At 50.4% G+C, this 23,147-nt stretch overlaps 1 protein-coding gene across 11 annotated transcripts in view; it reads right to left on the minus strand.

The window, feature by feature from the left end:
• COLEC11 (collectin subfamily member 11) overlaps window positions 1-17,166 on the minus strand; it is a 48,021-nt gene extending 30,855 nt beyond the window's left edge. For 5 of the 11 annotated variants that reach the window (XM_055253210.2, XM_055253207.2, XM_055253206.2 and 2 more), the window contains exons 1-2: window positions 17,074-17,166; window positions 7,174-7,329 (exon numbers count right to left, since the gene is read on the minus strand). In XM_055253210.2, coding sequence (XP_055109185.2) covers window positions 7,174-7,303 — 130 coding nt within the window. In that variant the 5' untranslated portion in view covers window positions 7,304-7,329; window positions 17,074-17,166. Of the gene's footprint in view, window positions 1-5,620; window positions 5,622-5,664; window positions 5,716-7,173; window positions 7,330-7,981; window positions 8,091-17,073 lie in introns of those variants that run through there. The other 6 variants (XM_055253214.2, XM_055253212.2, XM_055253213.2 and 3 more) reach the window with 3 other exon arrangements.
• Window positions 17,167-23,147: the final 5,981 nt, after the last annotated feature.

Consider the following 23,147-nt stretch of genomic DNA (forward strand, 5'->3'; position numbering starts at 1 on the left):
TTGTTGTTTTATATATTTTATTATACTGGAACAGCTCGTGCCCTCGGTCTCTTGCCTTGGCACCTGGATGGCTTGCCGCCTGCACACCTTGCCGCCCACACACCTTGTCTTGGAGAGAGCTTCAGTTGAGATTACAGATCCCTCCACAAAATCCCCAAAGCTGATTATCTGGCCTCACAGAGGAGGCATTCCATTTAAATCCAAGTAACAAAGAGAAAAGCACAGCGACGGCAGCAGGCCCATCCCCACATCACCCCCGTGCCCCAGCCCCAGCCCCGCAGGGCCACCTGCTGAAAAGCCTGGGGGCTGCCCCTGGGCTGACTCAGGGTTCACACTCACATGCTGCTGTGAGGCTCCAGGTAGTCCTCAAGTTTGCTTTCCTATCTTGTAAGAAGAAAGAAGTATTGACAGTTTAGCAAGAAATATCCACTAACAAGATAAACTCAGCATTAAGAATCCCCAGAGGTTTCAGGGGCACCAGCATGGTGCAGAAGAAAGAACAGAGAAGATGGAACGGTGAAGCAGCCGGACGCTGACTGTGCAATCAGTGAACTCAGGTCCTCATGACATGGGAGAGGCCAGTCCGTGAACAACAGCGCACTGCAGTGGAAAGAGCCGAGCAGAGACGCTGTGCGGGAGCCACTTGGCAGAAAGGTCAGTCCCCAGTGGCCAAGGGTGAAGAGGCCTCGTGGAGCCAAGGGTGAGGAGGAAGCATTGTTCACAGGGCAGCACTAATAGGAAATGCAGGCTTTGTTTGTTTCTTTTGAAGTTATGAAGTTGAGAGTTGAAGGAAAAACTCACAAATGCCAATGCCTGTCTTACAGCAGTTCTGGAAAGAGAGGAACAAAGCCTTCATGGCTGTGAAGATTTAGTAGCTGCAATTTCCCAGTACTAAGGAAAGCCATGAAAGAACTCTGTGAAAGGGTCTGCGGAGAACCACACGGGGAAAATCAGAGAAAAGTAACTCAGACATGTCAGAGCGACACCGCAGAACACCAAGAATAAAGAGAAAATGCCGTCAGCTACCCAGGAGGGAAAAACAGTTTTAAAGACTGCATACCTATGAATGAGAATCAGACTGACATAAGAATTCTCATTAGCAACACCAGACGCAAGAATAAAATGAAGCGATAACCTCAACAAAGGAGCCATAATTTAGACGGCAAGATCTGAAAAGTCCCTCTGAGGGGTGGTTCTCAGGCTGAGCTTCTGAGCAGGGGTAGCCAGGCATAGAGTAAGAAGTGTTCTGAGGACAGGGTCAGCAGGTGCACAGACAAGGGGGAAGGGCTGGAGGGGATGACGGGAAGCCAGGTCGTTGGGCAGAGCAAGCCACGAGCCTGAGGCAGCAGACGGCCCAGGGACTTCAGGCCTGGAACTCATGGGGATAACCTGACCACCCATGCCGCGGTCCAGGCCAACGGTGATCGTGGCTGAGATGAGGGCAGAAGAATGCTTCCTTCATAAAGCATTTCACACCACCTACATGACAGCAGTCTTCTCTTTCTCCCACGGGCTGAAAGCTCTGAGAAGACACAGCTCCATCTCACCCAACCCTCGGTCCCTCAGAGCACCAGGAAGAAGGCGGGTGCTCCATCAGTACTCGTAAAGAATTAACACTAAGCAGGTCTGCCAGCTCTTCTCATACTGCTTAAGAAAGCTCCTGGAGTTTGTACATGGCATACTTATTTGCATAATAATTTCACCTCTCCCCCTGCGTGGGGCGGGCACTATGTCCACTCTACAGGTGAAGACACAGCGACAAGAATAAAGTGACATGTCCAAGCTGGGATGTGCTGGCACACCAGTGTGTCTTTACCACGCCTTGCTCAGGCTTCAAAACCTCAGAGCGAGACTCACTAACCAGCAGGACTACTCACCCTCGTCTCCTCTCCTCCTAAAGAGAAAGCAGTAAGGACAAGTTTGTCATGATAGCTTCTGACCAACCTCCACCTGCATCCATCTGCCTGTCTCTAATCTGACTTTTAAAAACTGGTTGGCCAGGTGCAGTGGCTCATGCCTGTGATCCCGGCACTTTGGGAGGCCAAGGCAGGAGGATCATTTAAAGGCAGGAGTTTGAGAACAGCCTGGGCAACATAGCAAGACCCCATCTCTACAAAAAAATTAGCAAGGGCTGGGCGTGGTGGCTCACACCTGTAATCCCAGAACTTTGGGAGGCCAAGGCGGGTGGATCACCTGAGGTCAAGAGTTCGAGACCAGCCTGGTCAACATGGGGAAACCCCGTCTCTACTAAAAATACAAAAATTAGCCAGGCGTGTATCGGGTGCCTATAATCTCAGCTACTCTGGAGGCTGAGGCAGGAGAATCACTTGAACCCAGGAGGCAGAGGTTGCAATGAGCCAAGATCACACTATTGCACTCCGGCCTGGGCAACAAGAGCAAAACTCCATTTCAAAAAAAAAAAAAAAATTAGCAGGCTGTGTTGCTGTGCACCTGTAGTCCCAGCCATTCAGGAAGCTGATGTGGGAGAAGCTCTTCCGCCCAGGAGTTGGAGGCTGCAGTTAGCTATAATTGCACCACTGCCCTCCAGCCTGAGTGACAGAGCAAGATCCTGTCTCCAAAAAAAAAAAAAAAAAATCAAAGAAAAGCAAAATAGTTCATAGTAACAACTGGAGGCACGGAAAGACCCTGAAAAGCACCACACATTACACTGTGTCCCACAAACTCTCGTTACTAAAGCAGGAAAGAATAATAAGTCATTAAAAACAGCAAGACTTTCTAAAGAAGAGGATTTAACATAGGTTTTCTCTGTATCTCTCAGCTAATCACAAAATCCACTTACACGCCATCTCCCAAGGGCTCTGCTTAATGGGCCTGTGTCTGTAGTTGTACAGGGCCAGGCGCATTTCAGACAGCGCTGGGCAGGAGGTACCCCAAATACCTCATGGCTGTGCCTGCAGTGTGGGGAACCCGAACCTGGAGTCAGAAACTGCTTTCCTCCCCGTGCAAAACCCAGCGCAAGCCCTCCCAGCCTGGTCCTCCTCAGCTCTGATGAGGATTGAACAAAATATGCCCTGGAAGACACCGTGCTGGTTGTCACGAGAAAAAGTATTTTAATCCCTGGTTCAGGACCAGCAGCACTGAAGACCAGAAAGTACAGAGGCCCATCCACGGCGGGGCTGCCCTGGTTTCTCTGCGGTCCCCGTCACCTGTGCCTTGTAGACTTGCCCTGTCCATGCATCTTAAGAACCAAGGCTGTTTTCAAGCGCTGTTCACAGTTTGGCAGGGTTGTTGTTTGTTTTCCAGAGATGGGGTCTTACTATGTTGCCCTGGGTAGCCTCAAACTCCTGGGCTCAAGTCATCCTCCCACCTCGGCTTCCCAAAGTGCCGGGATCCCAGGCGTGACCCGCTGCACCTGGCCAATTTGGCAAGGTTTGAAGTGTTCATTGTCCACTGGTCCCAGGGGTCATAAAGATGCGTGTCCCTGCAGGTAATGACTGCAGAGCAGGGTTTCTATACACCTCCCCGCTCAACACTCCATGCATTTTGTAATGTAGACCCAGCGAGCACAATGACATTTTTCCCACATCCTTTTCATTTTCAGGATGATTGACTACATAAAGTTCTAATGACAAGTTATTCTCTACCAGGAGAGGCTAACATTTCAACTGCTGGCTCACTTCCACCATCGTCACAACACAGCTCTCTCCTCGCTCAAAGAAACAAAACGTGGCTGGCATTTACTATTTGCTTGGCTTCCCCGCAAATCATGTACAAATCTACAAACAAAAATCTTTTACCTTGATTGCATTTGGGGTCATTTCCAACCCAGCTAGGAAGGCGCACGTCAGTTATTTTATTGAGAACCTAAGATACTTCGACATATTTATAGCCAGTTGAGGAAGATCGGTGGACAGTGCTTGACTGTCATGCCACCTGCTTAGAAGCTGAACAAACTCGTGTGCCAGCGACTTCACATCCCTGCTGGCCACAGCAAGTGCCACAGCACCCCAGGGCCATGGGAAGTCAGAGAGGAGAAAGCCAGGACCTCAGCCTGCCTGGCTTGTTCTACACAAGGGAGACGGCACAGACAGGCTGTCAGGTGTCAGAAGAGCAAACCTCCCACAGCGCATGTTATTCAGGCCCCATTACTGGTTTTATCAATGTTGTTTTAAAGAATGGCAGTAAATGATTTTAAAATTAATTTGATAGGCCAGGCGTGGTGGCTCACACCTGTAATCCCAGCACTTTGGGAGGCCGAAGCGGGTAGATTACCTGAGGTCAGGAGTTCGAGAACAGCCTGGACAACATGGTGAAACCCCGTCTCTACTAAAAATACAAAAATTACCAGGGCGTGATGGTGCGTGCCTATAGTCCCAGCTGCTTGGGAGGCTGAGGCAGGAGAATCGCTTGAACCTGAGAGGCGGAGGTTGCAGTGAGCCAAGGTCGCATCATTGCACTCCAGCCTGGGCAACAAGAGAGAAACTCCATCTCAAAAAAATAAAAAATTAATTTGATAAAGCCTTCAAGAAGAACTACGACCTTTCATATTTCTGGAAAACACATTTGTTAATACAGATAAATGTTTTCTCACCTACAGCCATTTTTTTAACCATTAAAAAAAGACATTTTTCCCATTAAAAGAAGTTGTCATTCTCTCTAAATGTAAAGATAATATATTATTCCCTCTAAATGTAAAGATAATATATTATCATTATCTGGAATGGCCTGGAATGGCAAATAAATGTCATCTCAAACACCACCAGCAGTCAGCAGCAGCCTGGCACGTGTGCCCAGGAAGATTCTTCAGCCAAATGTGGAGTTGGCAGAGGTTTCAGGATCCAAAACACAAGGGGTTGTGGGGGTTGGGGGGTGGTGCGTGCCATGTTTCGCAGACCAGATGCCACCCCACGTCCGGGGCTGAATGGCGGGACTGTGAGGAGACAGGCCGTGGCTTCTTCATCCCAGCCCTGAGCCTGCCTGGTAGATTCTCAAAGGGCATTTGTCTAATGAATGAATGGTGACTGCGTGTGTGTCTGTTTCCTTAGAAGCTGGCACTGCGCCGCACGCTGCCTCTCCTCTTTGACCTCCAGCGACCCTGGGGTGCTATGGCACATGCTGTGGCCGGCAGGGATGAAGTTTGCTGGCACACACCATTTTCTCTATTGAGTAACCCAATTCCTGACATGCCGGGTATCCTGAATCCTTTTAAACCGTTCCTTGCCCCTGGTGCTCGCCTCTTGCTTGCGGACTCGCGGGGCGTGTGCTGGACGGACACCTGATCTGCTCCCTGGTCGGGCTCGCTGCCTGCACAGGGTTAGTGCTTTGTAAGTCACTGTCCCAGAGCAGGGAGCAGGGGCTGGGTCCCCCGTCACTCTGTGCCCACTCCTGGTGCCACCACTGTATCCCCACAGAGCCCAAAGCTGGCATCGCCTCCCCAACCTCATGGACCAGGAGGCCGAGGCTTGGGAGGACAGGTGACCCGTCACGCAGCACGGCTGACCCACAGGACACTCAGACCTGCCCCACTTCCCAGCCTGTGAAGGTTGGGAAGGGACCCTACCCATGTGGGAAATGACAGCACATCCAGGGGACCCAGGACGTGAACGGCTAGGAAGGACCCTCCCAACAGCACCTGGGAAAGGCAGCATCCAGAAAGGACCCTGGAGCCCACTCCACAGCCCCCACCAGTGCGGGCCACAGAACTGGCAGGGCGCAGGGAAGAGAACGGTAGGGACTCGGAGGCACCCACCACATCGGGCAGGGACGTGACCTCCACAGCTAAAAGTCCAGCCCTCCACAGCCACGGTTTTGGACCTAAAGCTAGAGGTTCCACTCACAAACCCACACACGCCACCACAAAGTCAAGGCCAAAGGCACTTTCACCAACACTTCTAAGAAAGCCCTACGCGTCCAACAGTTTAAGTTGCTTCCAACAGAATTAAACATTTTCTAAAGCAAGCACATTTATCAGAATTAAAAGCACAAAGGCCACTGGGCTTGTCTGGGCTGCAGGACGGTCCACTTGGTTTCCAACAGCAGGGTGAACATAGCCGGAAAAGAGCCCCCCGCCATTGCTGCGCAGCCTGGCAGGGTGGCCCCGAGCTATCCGGACCCTGTGCCCCGGGAGAGGGCTGATCTTTTCATTTTGTCCAAGACGGGCCAGCAGGGTTTGTCTTTCGTGGTGACTGCTTTGATCATGGGTTTGAATCCACTTTTCTCTAATGTTTCAATAAAAAGAGCTGCAGACGCTCCACAAGAGAAGCTGAAGGCCCAAGCAGCCCGCGAGGGGATGAGGAGGGGGCGGACCTGATTCAGGTTGCAGAACGTCAATATGCCCCCCCAGTACCCACGCGACTCCCCCTCCTCAGCACCCACGTGACCCCCTCCCCTCCTCAGCACCCACGTGACTCCCCTCAGCAGTGGCCTGGACTCTGCTGCCGCCAGTGCTGCCCCGGCCCTGCCACCTGACACTGGCACACACTCTGCTGTCCCTTCTTGGGTTCTGTAATTTTGAACAAGGGGCCCGCATTTTCATTTCACGCCGGGATCCCCCAGGCTTGGGGACCTGTTGCCTCTGCTTTGTAGAAGCTGGTGATTTTCTTACTTGAAGATGCTGCTGGGGAGGCTTCAGATACCACAGCCTCAGGGACTTTCTCACCCAGGCCTGACCTGCAGAACTCTCTCTATCCGGGAGATTACAGGGCAAAGCAACAAGAACAAAAAGTTTCTTTTTTTTTCCCCTAACCACTAGACCACCAGGGATTTTTTAATTTTTAAAATATAATATTAAGAGGTCTCAGGAAGCAATGTAGAAGCACACTTTGGGAACTTACACAAGTTGCAAATTTTCTCTGACCGTCAAATTTCCTTATCTGTAAAATGGTCCACATGAGATCATCTCATGGGGAGGATCACACGAGGCCATTTGTGCAGAGTCTGACGCAAAGCCAGGTGCCTTGCAGCAAGGTCCCCCTGGAGAGGGCTGAGTTGCAAATAAATTGCTATCTTCAGAATTAGGAATTCCATGGCCGAAGACAGTTTAGACATCATGTCGCCCAACCCTTGATTTCCAGATGGGGAAACTGAGACCCAATGGGGTGAGCAGATTTGCTCGGGCTTTGTACTTTTCTGTGGAACTGCCCAGTTGCATGAGAGTCTCTCAGCTGGCCCGGAGGCCACTGCCCAGCAGCCCAGAGTCCAGGAAGCAGTTACCTTTGAGGCCAGGGACGAGGATCTGCACAGAGCAGGCGTCATCGCCAGCCGGCTGAGGATGTCCAGATGGCAGCAGTGACAGGAAGGCCAGGCTGATTAGAACGCCCACCAGGGCCAGATTCCCCCTCATCCTGAGCGCAGGCAGGACACCAACTCCTACACAGAGGAAGGAATAAACAGTGATGGGAACTGCAACAGCCAGGCAGCCAGTGACAGTGAGCAGGCCTCGGAGGAAAGGGGTGTAGCCCTCCTGGTGTCTGGAAGGGCTGTCTGGGCCCCCATGGCGGGTGCTCCTCACTCACTCAAGCACCAATCATGAGCCTCCACTGAGAAGCTTCCACAGCAGCCCCAGGGTCAGCACCAGGCACCAAGTGCATGCCAGCCCCGGTCAGTGAGCCTTGATTGAAGGCCTACGGCTCGCCCACCCCAAGGAGTTCCATCTGATCTCTGGGACAAACGATTCCTACACAGAGTGGAGTAGGGGTCTCCGTACAGCATAGCCAGCCACAGACATGGAGCCTCTGCAGAGCTGGGCACAGTGGAGGGAGGCTGAGATACAGCTAAAGGAAACAGCCAAGGCGCCTGAGGAGCCCCAAGCTTAGCGGCTCCATTCACAGACAAGGAATCCACGCCCCACATCTCCTTAGGTGGCAGGAGACAGGCACCTGGACTTCCTCAGTGAGATCAGTAAGGAGAGAGGAGCCCCGGCCTTAGGAACCCAGGTGCCTGGGGAGGTGGGGGCCGAGCCCACAGGAAGAGGGGTGTCATGGACCTCTGACCATCCCAGGAGGGGCGGGTATATGCTGACCTCTTTGTTTCTTCATCGTGAAGGGCATTAAAACTTGGAAAACAAGGCCAGGCGCAGTGGCTCACACCTGTAATCCCAGCACTTTGGGAGGCCGAGGTGGGCAGATTACCTAAGGTCGGGAGTTCAAGACCAGCCTGGACAACATGGTGAAACCCCATATGTTCTAAAAATACAAAAATTAGCCAGGTGTGGTAGTGGGCACCTGTAATCCCAGCTACTTGGGAGGATGAGGCAGGAGAACTGCTTGAACCCAGGAGGCGGAGGTTGCAGTGACCTGAGATCATGCCACTATACTCCAGCCTGCATGACCGCGAGACTCCGTCCCAAAAAAAATAAAATATAATAAATAAATAAAACTCGGAAAACAAAGAGGGCAATGGAAACTACTAAACTTGAAGGGAGAGGCCCGGGAAACAGAGGGAAAGGGACGGGAGGGGAGAGAGGGACAGGCCAGAAGGGCAGAGTGCAGACGGAAGCCCCGGAGCACAGCCGATAAAGAGCCATGGCGAGCTGGGACTGGGGCTCCGCAGAGCATCGATGCCACAGGAGCATCTGTCCATCCCAAAGGCCATGCTTCCGGATACTTCCTGGCAGCCTTTCGTTTGGTTAATCATTCGTTCAAAAACATCTGTGGATGCCGACCAAATGTCAGGCACAGCTCTAGGCACCAGGAGTAGAGCAAAAACATTTATGTTTTTATTCCTACTGGAAGAGACAGACAGACAGACAGAGACAGACAAAGGCACGGGTAAGCGCCGTGGGGAAGAGTGAGGCAGAGTACGGTGGCCAGGACACATGCTGCTGTTTAGGACGGTTGCCAGGGAAGCCTCGCTGACAGGTGGGTGAGGGCAGCTCAGAGAAAGCCCTGAGGCAGTGCACGCTGGACAGTGCAGGGAGAGGTGGGCTGGCCTGGTGGGCACAGAGGAAGCAGAGAGCAGGAGACAGGAGCCGGCACCCAGAAGCTTTGGGGGTTGCTCTGTATGAGACAGAGGGTCTGGATCGGGGAGCAGCTTTACAAAAGGGTCACCTTGCTCTTGAGACAGGACTTAGGGAAACAGCAACAGAAGCAAGGAGACCAAGCAAGGGTGACCACAACAGCACAGTGGGCGAGGACGGCAGCTGGACCCCACGCGTGGGTGGAGGTGATGACAGAGGTCTGGGATGCAGTCTGGAAGCAAAGCTGACAGGTTTTGCTGATCAGTTATGTGGGAAATGACAGAGAAGTCAAAGGTTAAAGCTTTTGTTCTGAGCAGCCGGGTGAACAGTGCAGCCAGCTGCTGAGAAACAGAACTGAGGAGGTGAGGTGAAGTCAGGGGCTCAGGTTCAACTTTCTGAGTCTGAGACACCTATAGACTCCTGTGTGACCCGGTGGGTGGAGCAGTGGTTCGGTTTGCAAGGCTTGGGGGTCAGGGCACCCTGCATTTTCTCTCCCTCAATTCCAGGCCAGCTGGCCCTCTCAGGCACAAAATGAAGGTTACCTTAGCTGCTAGAGAAAGGCCATCTGTGGTGGGGGGATTCCCACATCAATAGCCCCATGAGAGCCCTGCTACAAAAGCCAGGGGAGGGTGGTCCGGACAGATCCCGAAAGCCAGGGCCCCACGGAGTCTACAGAGCCCCCGCCTCTGGCTGGCAAGAGGCCACCTTTACCACCTGACATCCTGCTGCACGAGGAGTTCTCCCAGAAATGTGTGGAGGTCAAGATGCCCAAGACAGCCCTGCAGCTTGAAGGGAAGTCATTTGAAATCCTTCTCCCAAATCTGAAAAAAGTCCCCGCTAATGGTAACAGACAAAAAGAAGTGGAAACAGCTAGCATTACCGCCATGAACATTCCATGTTAAATGTCCATTTCCACTGAGGCAAGGGTTGATGAAGGGGCGGGGTGGGAAGGGAGAGAGGGTTAGAGTTAGAGCAGAGCCATAGCTTGGGCTTGTGGGTGGGAGAGCTTCACTTGCCGAAGATGACAAAACTTAAATCCTACCTCTGTGAAAACCTACAGACCTTAAAGCTGAAGCCGCCTCTCATCCCAGATGTCCAAGAATGGCTCGGGAAAAAAGGTACTATAAAGCTCAATGTCACGGTGGCTCACACCTGTAATCCCAGCACTTTGGAAGGCAAAGACCAGCAGATTGCTTGAGTCCAGGAGTTTGAGATCAGCCTGGGCAACATGGCTAAACCCCATCTCTACAAAAAATTAGCCAGGTGTAGTGACACGCACCTGTAGACCCAGCTACTGGAGAGGCTGAACTGGGAGCATCACCTGAGCCCGGGAGGTTGAGGCTGCAGTGAGCCGTGATCGCACCACTGCACTCCAACCTGGGCAGTCAGAGTGAGACCCCATCTCAAAAAAAAAAGAAAAGAAAAGAAAAAACAAAAAGCTCAAAGTTACAAAAAGTAAACCCATGAGCTTCAGCTACATCACAACGGTCTACGTAGTCCACATGCCGCCCTGTCCACAGAGACCCTACTCAAACCCCGGCTCCACTCCCACCACTCCGGGGACCCCTGCCCTTGTGGGAAGGGTGGTGGAAAAGGGGGTTAATTCAGAAACTGCCCACACCCCTTTCTTCAAACATCCTACAAGAATCCATGAGGAATCAGAAGTAGAGGTGACTTAACAAAGCATAGAAGTGGGAAGGCCAGGAGGAAAGTGGGGGCTCCCAGCTCTGCTGAGAAGGGGCATGGGTGGGAGCATCCCGCCCCGTGCAGTGACGCAGCCATCATGGGGCCCGGCATTGTCCTGCTGAGGCTCTCATCATTATTAACATTTATGATGGAAAATGTCAGATATACACAAAACCAGTACTATGAACTTCCACGTACCCGTTGCCCAGCTTCAACAATTATTAATATCTCGAAGTGTCATTTTTGATGTCCACTTTCTAGTTCATTAGGAGTCCCAATGTGTGTATACAACTACACGATGACGAGGTCTAACCACACAGCAGACACTGGTGAGCACACCTGCCTCGCCAGCCCCGAAGCCCCAGCCCCGCTCCCATCCACGCACCCTCCCCTGGGGGACACCATCCCGAACGTGAACTTCTCCTCTGGTGGGGTTTAAGCAGCATTGCTACACATCATGCATTCTTTTTTTTTTTTTTTTTTTTTTTTTGAGATGGAGTCTCACTCTGTCGCCCAGGCTGGAGTGCAGTGGCGCAATCTCGGCTCACTGCAAGCTCCGCCTCCGGGGTTCACGCCATTCTCCTGCCTCAGCCTCTCCGAGTAGCTGGGACTACAGGCGCCCGCCACCATGCCCGGCTAATTTTTTGTATTTTTTAGTAGAGACGGGATTTCACCGTGGTCTCGATCTCCTGACCTCGTGATCCGCCCGCCTCAGCCTCCCAAAGTGCTGGGATTACAAGCGTGAGCCACCACGCCCGGCCACATCATGCATTCTTACACCATATTCTGTCACGTTTTGCTTGTTTTTGGTTTTGGGACAGGACTGGAGTGCGGTGGTTTCATCTTGGCTCACTGCAGCCTCAGTTTCCTGGGCTCGGGGATCCTCCCACCTCAGCCTCCCTGGTAGCTGAGACTACAGGCATGTACCACCATGCCTGGCCAATTTTTGTCTTTTTTGGAAAGACGGATTCTCGCCATGTTGCCCAGGCTGGTCTCAAACTCCTGGGCTGAAGTGATCTGCTCGCCTCGGCCTCCCAAGGTGCTGGGATTACCGGCGTGAGCCACTGTGCCCAGCCTTGGTTGCTTTTTTTTTTTTTTTTTTGAGACAGAGTCTCACACTGTTGCCCAGGCTGGAGTGCAGTGGCGCGATCTCAGCTCACTGCAAGCTCCGTCTCCCGGATTCACGCCATTCTCCTGCCTCAGTTTTGCAAGTAGCTGGGACTACAGGTGCCCGCCACCACGCCTGGCTAATTTTGTGTATTTTTAGTAGAGAAGGGGTTTCACCGTGTTAGCCAGGATAGTCTCAATCTCCTGACCTCATGATCCACCCACCTCGGCCTCCCAAAGTGCTGGGATTATAAGCGTGAGCCACCGTGCCCGGCCACTTTTGAGTTTTATAAGATATCACAGCACAGTATCCATAGTCTTCAGTGTCTTTATAGTCAACTGTATGTAGTTGTAGCTTATGGATTATCTAATCTTATTAAGGCAGACTGCATGCCACTGACATGCAGGGAGAGGTGCTGGGAGAGGAAGGGCACAGCTGGTGGCGTGGAGCTCACCCTCATGACTGTGGGGCCTGTAGGCCAGTGCTTGCCTCCCTGGGCCATGGAGGGGCCATGGCACTGCCCAGAGACCTCCCAGGACTTGGCATCCTGAGGGCAGTGGGTGAGGGACAGCTACAAATCCGCTGAACCACTTACCAGCACCTTGGCCACACCACATGCCCTTTGCGAGCCCCTGCCCTTCTCTTAATATGGAAATAGGCTGTTTGAAGGGATAACAGAGGTAATTAATGCGTGTGGCACCGTGACCCAGTGTGGCATATAGCAAATGCTCACCAAATGGCAGCTCCTGATCCTACTGTGATCACATGCGTGAGCTCCCAGTCCAGGGAAAGGGCTAGAAGCCAGGGTTCCTCATCTGAGAATGCCTGTCCCCCGCACAGTGCCTCTGCATCAGTCAGTGCTCCCACAGAATGGGTACAGGGAAATCCGCTTCCATTCAGTGCCATCCTGCAGCGTGGGTCATCATGCACCAAATGAAGACCTGGCTTCTTCCTGCAGAGCCCCTTGCGGAAATGACTTTCTAAAGGACAGGGGTGCAGAATGTCCACTGGGTTGGAGGAAAATAACTCCCATACACTGCACAGAGATCAGCACCATCACGCGCTCGTCACAGATGAGGAAGCCAAAGAAAAGAAAAATGAAGAACACTGCCCAGCATTGCGCAACCAGCGTGTGGTGAGGGTGGGACTGGAATCCAGGGCTGCCCAGCATCGTGCAACCAGCGTGTGGCAACGGTGGGACTGGAATCCAGGGCTGCCCAGCATTGCGCAACCAGCGTGTGGCGAGGGTGGGACTGCAATCCAGGGCTGCCCAGCACTGTTGGCTGCTTTCCTCTTTCTGCCCGACTACCCTCTCCCCATGCATCAAAGGAAGGGCTCACCTTCCTCCTTCAGTCGTGATGTAAGGGATTTTTAAAAATAGGTTTTTGATGGAGAGAACAAGGAGCCAATATACATTGTATACCAAATTTGGACACATACCTGATTTAATTCCCAAAACAACCTGGTACATTATTACAGTTCCTCACGCTAAAGCCAATGCAATATGGAGAGTTGAACAATCGGCGCCAACTCCACCACCAGGCCATGCAGCTGCGCACTCCGCCTGCAGCCTCCTCTCCACACCCCGCACCCGCTGCCCGCCTCCAGCCTCCTCTCCACACCGCGCACCCCCGGCCCGCCTGCAGCCTCCTCTCCATAACCCGCACACACAGTCTGCCTCCAGCCTCCTCTCCACACCCTCACCCATGGCCCGCCTGCAGCCTCCTCTCCACACCCCGCACCCGCTGCCTCTGCCCACACCCTTCTCCCCTGCACTCACGTGGATATTAGAACAATAAGGGCAACTGAAAAGCGGAAACCCAGGACCCCAGCAGCTGACTTCACTTCTCCCACCTTCCTTGTTCCCTGCAGGCTTGGGTCCACGTGCGAGTGATCTGTGCAAACTACAGCTTCGTAAAGGTCTCTGGGCACGCAGAAGCCTGCATATTAGCAGGCACCAAACCGAGTGAACAAATGAATGAGTAAATAAAGGAGCAAACAACAGAATGAAAGTTCACAATTGCGTCGCAAATAGAGCCTTCTGCTCTTCTCCTCGTGGTGTTTCCGTGTTTCCAAATCTTTATTATATCTAATGTCTATGCAGTATTTCCAGGGCAGGCAGTCTGCAGACATGGGTTACTGCCCTGCTGTCATTGTCCTGAAATTCCTAATAATGTTGAAATGGGCCAAACACAGTGGCTCACGTTTGTTTTTTTTGTTTTTTTTTTTTTGTTTTTTTTTTTGAGACAGAGTCTCGCTCTGTCACCCAGGCTGGAGTGCAATGGCTCGATCTCGGCTCACTGCAAGCTCCGCCTCCTGGGTTCATGCCATTCTCCTGCCTCAGCCTCCCCAGTAGCTGGGACTACAGGCGCCCGTCACCACGCCCGGCTAATTTTTTTTTTTTTTTTTTGTATTTTTAGTAGAGACGGGGTTTCACCATGGTCTCGATCTCCTGACCTCGTGATCCGCCCGCCTCGGCCTCCCAAAGTGCAGGGATTACAAGCGTGAGCCACCGCGCCCGGCCTAGTGGCTCACGTTTGTAATCCCACCACTTTGGGAGGCCAAGGCGGGTGGATCACCTGAGGTCAGGAGTTCGAGACCAGCCTGGCCAACATGGTGAAAACCCATCTCTACTAAAGATACAAAAGTTAGCTGGGCGTGGTGGCGGGTGCCTGGAATTCCAGCTACGCGGGAGGCTGAGGCAGGAGAATCGCTTGAACCTGGGAGGTGGAGGTTGCAGTGAGTCGAGATCACACCACTGCCCTCTAGCCTGAGCGATAGAGTGACAGTCTCAAAAAAATGAAATAAATAAAATAAAAATAAAAAATACAAAAATAATGTCAAAACAAGGGGCACCACAAGGTTTGTAGCCAGACATGCTGGTCCACTGGGCTCATAGCCGTAGTATCCCTGGCTGCTGCCTGAGCAGCAGTATTTTGGCTCCTTCTGATATGTGGCTTCTGAAAGCAGTAATAAACTCTTGCTCCCCACCCACTCAGTGCGCAAGTCAAACCTCACTTCTCAGTGTTTGTTGGATGCAAACTGGGTTTAGATTTTCTTTTTTTTAATGTCTCAGGAATCAAAGGCTGACATGGGAATTTCCTCTCTAGCTAGAAATGATTCTGTTCAGGTATAACCAGGTGTTCAGCAAGGCTTTTACTGCCCTCACTCCGCAGATGTCCCAAGAGTGGCTTCAACAAAGATCAGCCTCCATCTCCCAAGAAAAGGGGTGAGTAGTGAGCAGAGAAACCCAGAGCAGCCCAGGCGGGATTTCTCGTGCCTTCACTCACTCCATTCATTCACTGACCCCGGAGTAGCCCAGGCGGGATTTCTCGTGCCTTCACTCCATTCATTCACTGACCCCGGAGCAGCCTAGGCGGGATTTCTCGTGCCTTCCCTCACTTCAGTCATCCACTGATCCCCAGAGCAGCCCAGGCCAGCATTTCTCATGCCTTCACTCACTCCACTCATTCACTGAGCCCGCTGCCCATTCACAGAGTTTCTGTCCACTTTCCTGTGACAGGTCCCATCTAGGCCTGTGGGCACAGAGGAGGCACAGGCCCTGCATCGGGGCACTCTCAGACGCACAGCAGGAACCAGGGCAGGTAGGCACAGGGTGAGGGCACCCAGGCCCCCGAAGGAGTCTGCTTCCTAGAGGTCTCGCCCTCTGACTGCCTTCTTAAAAGAGGAATTCCATTTTGTAAACGGAGAAGCCACAGCTACACCCAGGACCTCTTTAAGAACAACATCCTTACCTCCCAGCCAGGGCCCAAGACGGTTAGGGCCCTCCCATCAGTGGAAGGGGCAGACTTGACAAGCAGGAGAGAGGGGGTTAAATGTGGAATCCTGAGAAGAAATACATGTTACGAATGAAGTAAACAATGGGGCCAGGCCCGGTGGCTCATGCCTATAATCCTAGCACTTTGGGAGGCCAAGGTGGGCAGATCAACTGGTTAGGAGTTTGAGACCAGCCTGGCCAATATGGTGAAACCCCCTCTCCACTAAAAAATACAAAAATTAGCTGGGCGCCGTGATGCACACCTGTAGTCCCAGCTACTCAGGAGGCTGAGGCGGGATAATCGCTTGAACTTGGGAGGCGGAGGTTGCAGTGAGCCAAGATGGTGCCATTGCACTCCAGCCTGGGTGACAGAGCCAGACTCCAACTCAAAAAAAAAAAAAAAAGAATGAAATAGACAATGAGAAAAAATCATGGCTTCAGTTGCCAAACATGCTATTCTACTTTTTCATTAAGTATCTACAGCAATGCCCAGCATCTTACAGGCACCACAAATGCCTCCTGAGAACCACATACCTGAAGCATGAGGAGGCTCCTCTCACTGGCGGCTGCCCCAACCCTGCCGTACCGTTTCCCTCCCTACAGTGACAGAGCACCTTCTGGGGCGGCTTGGATTCCACCCCACAACAGCACACGCTCCTCTGAGCTTCTTACCAAGAGCACAGAGTAAGAAGGGACCTCTCCCCTCTTATCTTCCCCCAGCAGTCAGCACATTACCAGTGTACTCTCTTCTCCGGTACATGGATTTTTCAAAATTGTAAACAAAATCGAACAGCTGTGAAAGATTGGGGCGGTGCTCTGCCTACCACAGGCAAAGTGCCTCTCATCAAACCAAAATTCCAGCTATGCACGTGCGATGGCTTTAAACGTTCATCTTTAAATTGAGAAGGACCACATCACCTCAGCTCTAAAAAGACCGCCAGTTCCTAGCGCAAGGCATCCAGGTAGGAGGCAGGGGCCCTAGGAAACTTTCCTCCTTTCCACTTCTGGAGACAAGATGACCCCACGTGGTTTTAGATGACCCCATCTGAACTCAAAGTCTCTCCCTTGAAAGTTGCCAATGCAAGGCCCACCTTTCCCCCAGCTCTCTGATCCCCGTTCCTGAGCCCAACACAGAGCCGCTGGTCCCTGGGAGCGGTCGTGGCTGCTGTCCGCCTGGCCCCTCAGACGCTGCTCAGCTCAGAAGCAATCGTCAGGTTGTGCGACCAGGTGCCGCACTGCGGTTTGGAATTAGCAAAGACTGTTTCGCCCTCTGGGCCTTGGGCCGCTTGAAATCTGCCACCCAAGAGGGTGACTTCATCATCCAGCAACTCTCATGGGTCTGAACCCATCTCATCAATAGAATTAGTTCATGACAAATTTCCGCCATGAACTAATCAAACTTTGGAACTCTGGTGCCAGATTTATTGAGACTCAATCTTTTGCCTGGATCTAGGGACAGATTCCCATCCTCCTCGCTCAGCCGGAGCCCACCTCGCGCCCCGTTTGGAACCCTGCCTGCCTCCCCTCTCCACTGTCTTAGGCCCCGTCAAACCCTCAGGGGCAGCCCGGGGCAGCGTCTCCTACCTGAGCACGCGCGAGGCGAACGGGGCGTCCTGCCCGTCGCTGGCCGGCGAGGACACTGCCCCCAGGCGCCTCATGGCTGCTATTTAGAGAGGCGGCCGCAGTCCCAGGCGCAGGGAGAAGCCTCGGCCTGGGCCATCAGACAGCCCAGCAAATCAGGCCGCCCGGCCGCAGCGTTATCTCGGGCAGCTTCCTGTCTGCGCTGCGCCCACCGTTCTGCATGGGGAGTGTGGGAACGCCTGGAACTCCCTGAGGCCGGCTTTGGGGTGGGGGGCAGGACCCTCCCCCTGGAGATGCCCCTGCTAACTCTCCAACCCCAACACCCCAATTTTGTTTCTTTTTTGGCTTTCTCTTCTTTCTTTTCGTTTTTTGAGAAAATAAGCATGACTACTGAGGAAATTCAGAAGAGCATAAAGAGGAGGGACGCTCATCACCTGGCACCAATCAGACAGAAACCAGGGCAGCTGACTGATCTTCCTTTGTTCATATGAGATTTCGCTTCAAAAGTCAGCAAGAGCTTGACCATGGCCTGTGGAGACCTGGCCACACGTGAGTCCCGAAACTCACTCCACGCATTTAAGTTTCATTTAAAGGCAAGTTTCATTTAATGCCAGAAACAAATCTTAGTCAGGGGCTAGACAGACCCAGCTTCTGTGCAGCCTGAATCTTGCATGTTTTGGGGAATAGAGGAACATTCTTTAAGGGCCGGGCGCGGTGGCTCACGCTTGTAATCCCAGCACTTTGGGAGGCCGAGGCGGGCGGATCACAAGGTCAGGAGATCGAGACCACGGTGAAACCCCGTCTCTACTAAAAATACAAAAAAAAAAAATAGCCGGGCGTGGTGGCGGGCGCCTGTAGTCCCAGCTACTCGGAGAGGCTGAGGCAGGAGAATGGCATGAACCCGGGAGGCGGAACTTGCAGTGAGCCGAGATTGTGCCACTGCACTCCAGCCTGGGCGACAGAGCGAGACTCTGTCTCAAAAAAAAAAAAAAAGAAAAACATACATATAAAATTGCAATCATAAGAAGCTAGGATCAAAAGTGAATATTTATTTAGACTCAAAAATCATAAAATAAAAATGTAAAAACAGACGAATTTCATACACATAATAAAATTCAGGAAAAATAACGGATTCTTTATTTAAAAAGTATTATTGAAGTTATACATAAATTTGACAACTTAGACAAAATGAACCACTTCTTGAAAACACAAACTACAACATGCCCAGCATGAAACAGATAATTCAACAGCCCTATACCAAGGAAGAGAATTGAACTTGCAATTTAAACACTCCCCAGAAAGACATTTAAGGGCCAGATGGTTTCACAGGAGAGTCTACAAAACGTTTAAAGAAAAATTAACACCAATTCTACACATCCTCTTCCAGAAAATAGAGGAGGAGGGAATATTTACCAATTCATTTGATAAAGTTGATTATTACCCTGATACCAAAACCAGACAAAGACAGCACAAAAAAACTATAGACCAATAACCCTCATGAATATAGATGAGAAAATCCTTAATAAAATATTAACAGACAGAATTCAGCAATATAGAAAAAGATTTATCAACTATGACCAAATGGGGTTTCATCCAGGAATGTGAGACTATGTCAATATTCAAAGCTCCTTTGATAAAAACCCATTAACAAGCTAACAAAGAAAATCAAATGAATATGTCAATTTATATAGAAACAGCATTTGGCATAAACCAACACCTTTCATGATAAAAACTCTCAGAAAAATAGGTGCAGGGGACCTTCCTCAACTTGATAAAGAGCATCTTTTAGGCCCGGCACTTTGGGAGGCCGAGGTGGGTGGATCACGAGGTCAGGAGATCGAGACCACGGTGAAACCCTGTCTCTACTAAAAATACAAAAAATTAGCCGGGCGCGGTGGCGGGCGCCTGTAGTCCCAGCTACTCCGGAGGCTGAGGCAGGAGAATGGCGTGACCCCGGGAGGCGGAGCTTGCAGTGAGCCAAGATCGCGCCACTACACTCCAGCCTGGGTGACAGAGCGAGACTCCGTCTCAAAAAAAAAAAAGAGCATCTTTTAAAGGCAAAGCCACAGCTAACATCATACTTCATGGGCAAAAATGGAATGTTTCCTTCCTGAGATCAAGACAAGACAAGGGTGTCCACTCTTACCTCTTACTCAATGCAGTGCTAAAGTTCTAGGCACACCAGCAGGGCACGAAAAGGAAATAAACAGCGTGTAGATTCGAAAAATAAATTAACTGTGTCCCTTGTTGCAGATGACATGGTTGTCTACTTAGAAAATCCCAGAGTGTACAAAAGAGCTCCTGGAAACTATTAAATCAGTGCAACAGGTGACAGGATACAAGACAAACATTTAAAAAACCAAGTAGGCCAGGCATGGTGGCTCACACTTGTAATCCCAGCACTTTGGGAGGCCAAGGTGGGAGGATCATCTGAGGTCAGGAGTTCGGGACCAGCCTGGCCAACAAGGCAAAACCCCGTCTCTACTAAAAATACAAAAATCAGCTGGGCATGGTGGTACATGCCTGCAATCCCAGCTACTCGGAAGGCTGAGGCAGGAGAATCGCTTGACTCCGGGAGGCAGAGGGTGCAGTGAGTTGAGGTTGTGCCATTGCACTCCAGCCTGGGTGACAGAGCGAGACTCTGTCTCAAAAAAATAATAAAAATAAACTATGAAAAACCAAGCAGATTTCTATAAAATAACAATGAACTCATAGACACCAAAATTCAAAATAATATCATTTACAATCGCTTTAAAAAAGGAATACTTAGGTGTAAATCTAACAAAACATATATAGAACTTACATGCTGAAAATTACAAAATGCTGCTGAAAACCTCAAAAAATATCTGAATAAACAAAGAAACACATTGTCTTTATAGATTAGGAGACTCACCCAACCACGGTGGCTCATGCCTGTAATCCCAGCATTTTGCGGGGCTGAAGTGGGAGGATCACTTAAGTCCAGGAGTTCAAGACCAGCTTGGGAAACATGGTGAAACCCTGTCTCTAACAAAAACAATACAAAAATTAGCCGGGCATAGTAGCATGGTCCCAGCTACTCAGGAGGCTGAGGTGGAAGGATCACTTGAGCCTGGGAGGTGGATGTTGCAGTTAGCTGAGATTGCACCACTGCACCCCAGCCTGGGTGACAGAGTGGGACCCTGTTTCAAAAATAATAAAATAAAAATTAAAAAGTATAGATTAGGAGACTCAACAGAGTAAAAATGTCAATTCTCCCCCAAGTTAATACACAGTACAAGCGTAACACAATTTCTATCAAAATCGTAACAATAATTTTTGTAGATATAGACAAGGCTATTCTAAAATGTATATGAAAAGAGAAAGGAACTAGAATAGCTAAAACAATTTTGAAAAAGAATAAAATAGGAGGAATCAATCTACCCAATTCTAAGACATTATACAATGGAACAGAACAGAGAACCCGAAACTAGATCTACACCGATACACTCAACTGCTTTCTCACAAAAGTACAAAAGCAATTCAGTGGAGGGAAGACAGCATGTGCCATGAACAGTGTGCAGCAACAGGATGTCCATAGGCAAAAAAGATGAACCCCAGTATAAGCCCCACACCTCATACAAAAACTATCTCAAAATAGATCATGGGCTTCAATGTAAAATGTAAACTTACAAAACTTTTCGAAAAAACGGAAGAAAATCCTCAGGATCTAAGGCTAGGCAAATCGTTCTTTGATATTCTAACATCAAAGTACAATCTATAAAAGCAATAACTGATCAATGCAACTTCACCAAAATTAAAACCTTTTGCTCTGCAGAAGACCCCGTGAAGAAGATGCAAAGACAAGCTACAGGATGGGAGGAAGCATCTGTCAGCCACAAATCCAGCAAAGGAGAGTGTCAGGAATACAGAAAGAACTCTCCCAACTTAACAGGAAAATAACAAACTGCCCAAGTAGAAATGGGCAAAAACATGAAGAGACATTTCACCAAAGAGGATACACAGTCAGCATATAAGCACATGAAAAGATGTTCAACGCCATTAGCCATTAGAGAAATGCAAACAAAACCCACAGTGAACTATCACAACATGTCTATCGAGGTGGCTAAAACAAAATCCCAACACCAATTGCTGGCATGAGGGGAAACGGGGCAATGGGAAATGGTGCAGCCAGCTGGGTGTGGTCGCTCAGGCCTGTGATCCCAGCACTCTGGGAGGCCGAGGCGGGCGGATCACGAGGGCAAGAGATAGAGACAATCCTGGCCAACATGGTGAAGCCCCAACTCTGCTAAAAATAAAAAATTAGCCAGTTGTGGTGGCGCATACCTGTAGTCCCAGCTACTCCAGAGGCTGAGGCAGGAGAATCGCTTGAGCCCAGGAGGCGGAGGTTGCAGTGAGCCGAGATCACACCACTGCACTCCAGCCTGGACGACAGAGTGAGACTCTGTCTCAAAAAAAAAAAAAAAAAAAGAAAGAAGAAAGAAATGGTGCAGCCATGCTGGAAAAGTCTGGGGGTGCCTCTAAAAGCTAGACGTACAACCATACTACCACCCAGCAGCTGCACTCCAGGAATTATTCCAGAGAAGTGGAAAGCTGTGTTCACATGCACCAGGGCTGTCCAGTCTTTTGGTTTCCCTGGGCCACATTGCAAGAAGAATTGCCTTGGACCACACATAAAACACACTAACAATAGCTGATGAGCAAAAAAAAAAAAAAAAAAAAAATGCAAAAAAATCTCACGATGTTTTAAGAAAGCTTACGAATTTGTGTAGGGCCACATTCAAGTCATCCTGGGCCACATGAGCCCCCGGGCTGCGGGTTGGACAAGCTTGCTGTACACCAAGCAGCTTTATTTGTAATGTCCGAAAACAGGAATCAGCCTGGACATCCTTCAACAGGTGAATGGTTAAACAGACTGTAGCACATGCCCGCCATGGAACGCGACTTAGTCGCAAAGAGGAACCCACCATGGACCCACGTAGCACCTTGTAGGAACTAGGGACTCTACTCACTGAAAAATACCAGCCCCAAAAGGCTCCTTACTGTATGATTGTCTTTATACAACTCTCTTGAGATGGCCAAACTACAGAAACTGAGAAGAGACTCACGGCTGCCAGGGATTCAGGAGGAAGCAGGGCAGAGGGAAGGGGGTGCTGTAGGAGGGTGCCGTGCAGGGTCCCTGTGGTGACTGCAGTGAGACACGTCCCTATATCTGGCTAGGAGATTGTCCTGCAGTTTCACAAGGTGCTGCCCTCGGGGAAATTAAGTACACAGCTTCTCTGTTACAACTGCATGTGAACCTATAATTATCTCTAGATATTAATAAAAGTTTAGTTTTTAAAAAGCTGCCTGACAGCCCTTATGTTTTTGTTTGTGGTTTTTTTTTTTTGGGGGGGGGTCGTGGGTTTTTTTTTTTTTTTTGAGTTGGAGTCTCGCTCCATTGCCCAGGCTGGAGTGCAATGGGGCGATCTCAGCTCACTGCAAGCTCTGCCTCCCGGGTTCAAGCGAGTCTCCTGCCTCAGCCTCCTGGTAGCTGGGACTACAGGCACCCGCCACCAGGCCTGGCTAATTTTTTGTATTTTAGTAGAGACGGGGTTTCACCATGTTAGCCAGGATGGTCTCGATCTTCTGACTTCATGATCCACCCACCTCCGCCTCCCCAAGTGCTGGGAGTACAGGTGTGAGCCACCGCGCCCGGCCCAGCCCTTATGTTCCTATATTATTTGGCTGTATATTCTTTCATTGCCTGCTCCCATGAACACAAATTTCTATAGAAAGAACAGAAGATGACTCAGTATTTGCTCTATCTTGCATGGTTATTTAAACTTATTATTGGTAGCTTCAAAACAGTTTACTTCAGCTCCACAAGCCTTTATCAGTAACATCATGAACATTTTTTGGATGGTTGTCAAGTCTGGGGAAACCTCTATCAGTTTTCTTTCATATACTGGGTGTTTGATTTCAGGCATTTCGATGATTGGGTTTTGGTTTGTTTTGTGCAGAGTCATCCTGGTCTTTGAAATGACCACACTGCTGACCAATTTGTAGCTCATGACCTCCTCCTACACCATGAACCACCGAGCATATCCAGCTAAAAT

Source organism: Symphalangus syndactylus, chromosome 18 (genome assembly GCF_028878055.3).
Source record: "Symphalangus syndactylus isolate Jambi chromosome 18, NHGRI_mSymSyn1-v2.1_pri, whole genome shotgun sequence".
Taxonomy (NCBI): Eukaryota; Metazoa; Chordata; class Mammalia; order Primates; family Hylobatidae; genus Symphalangus; species Symphalangus syndactylus.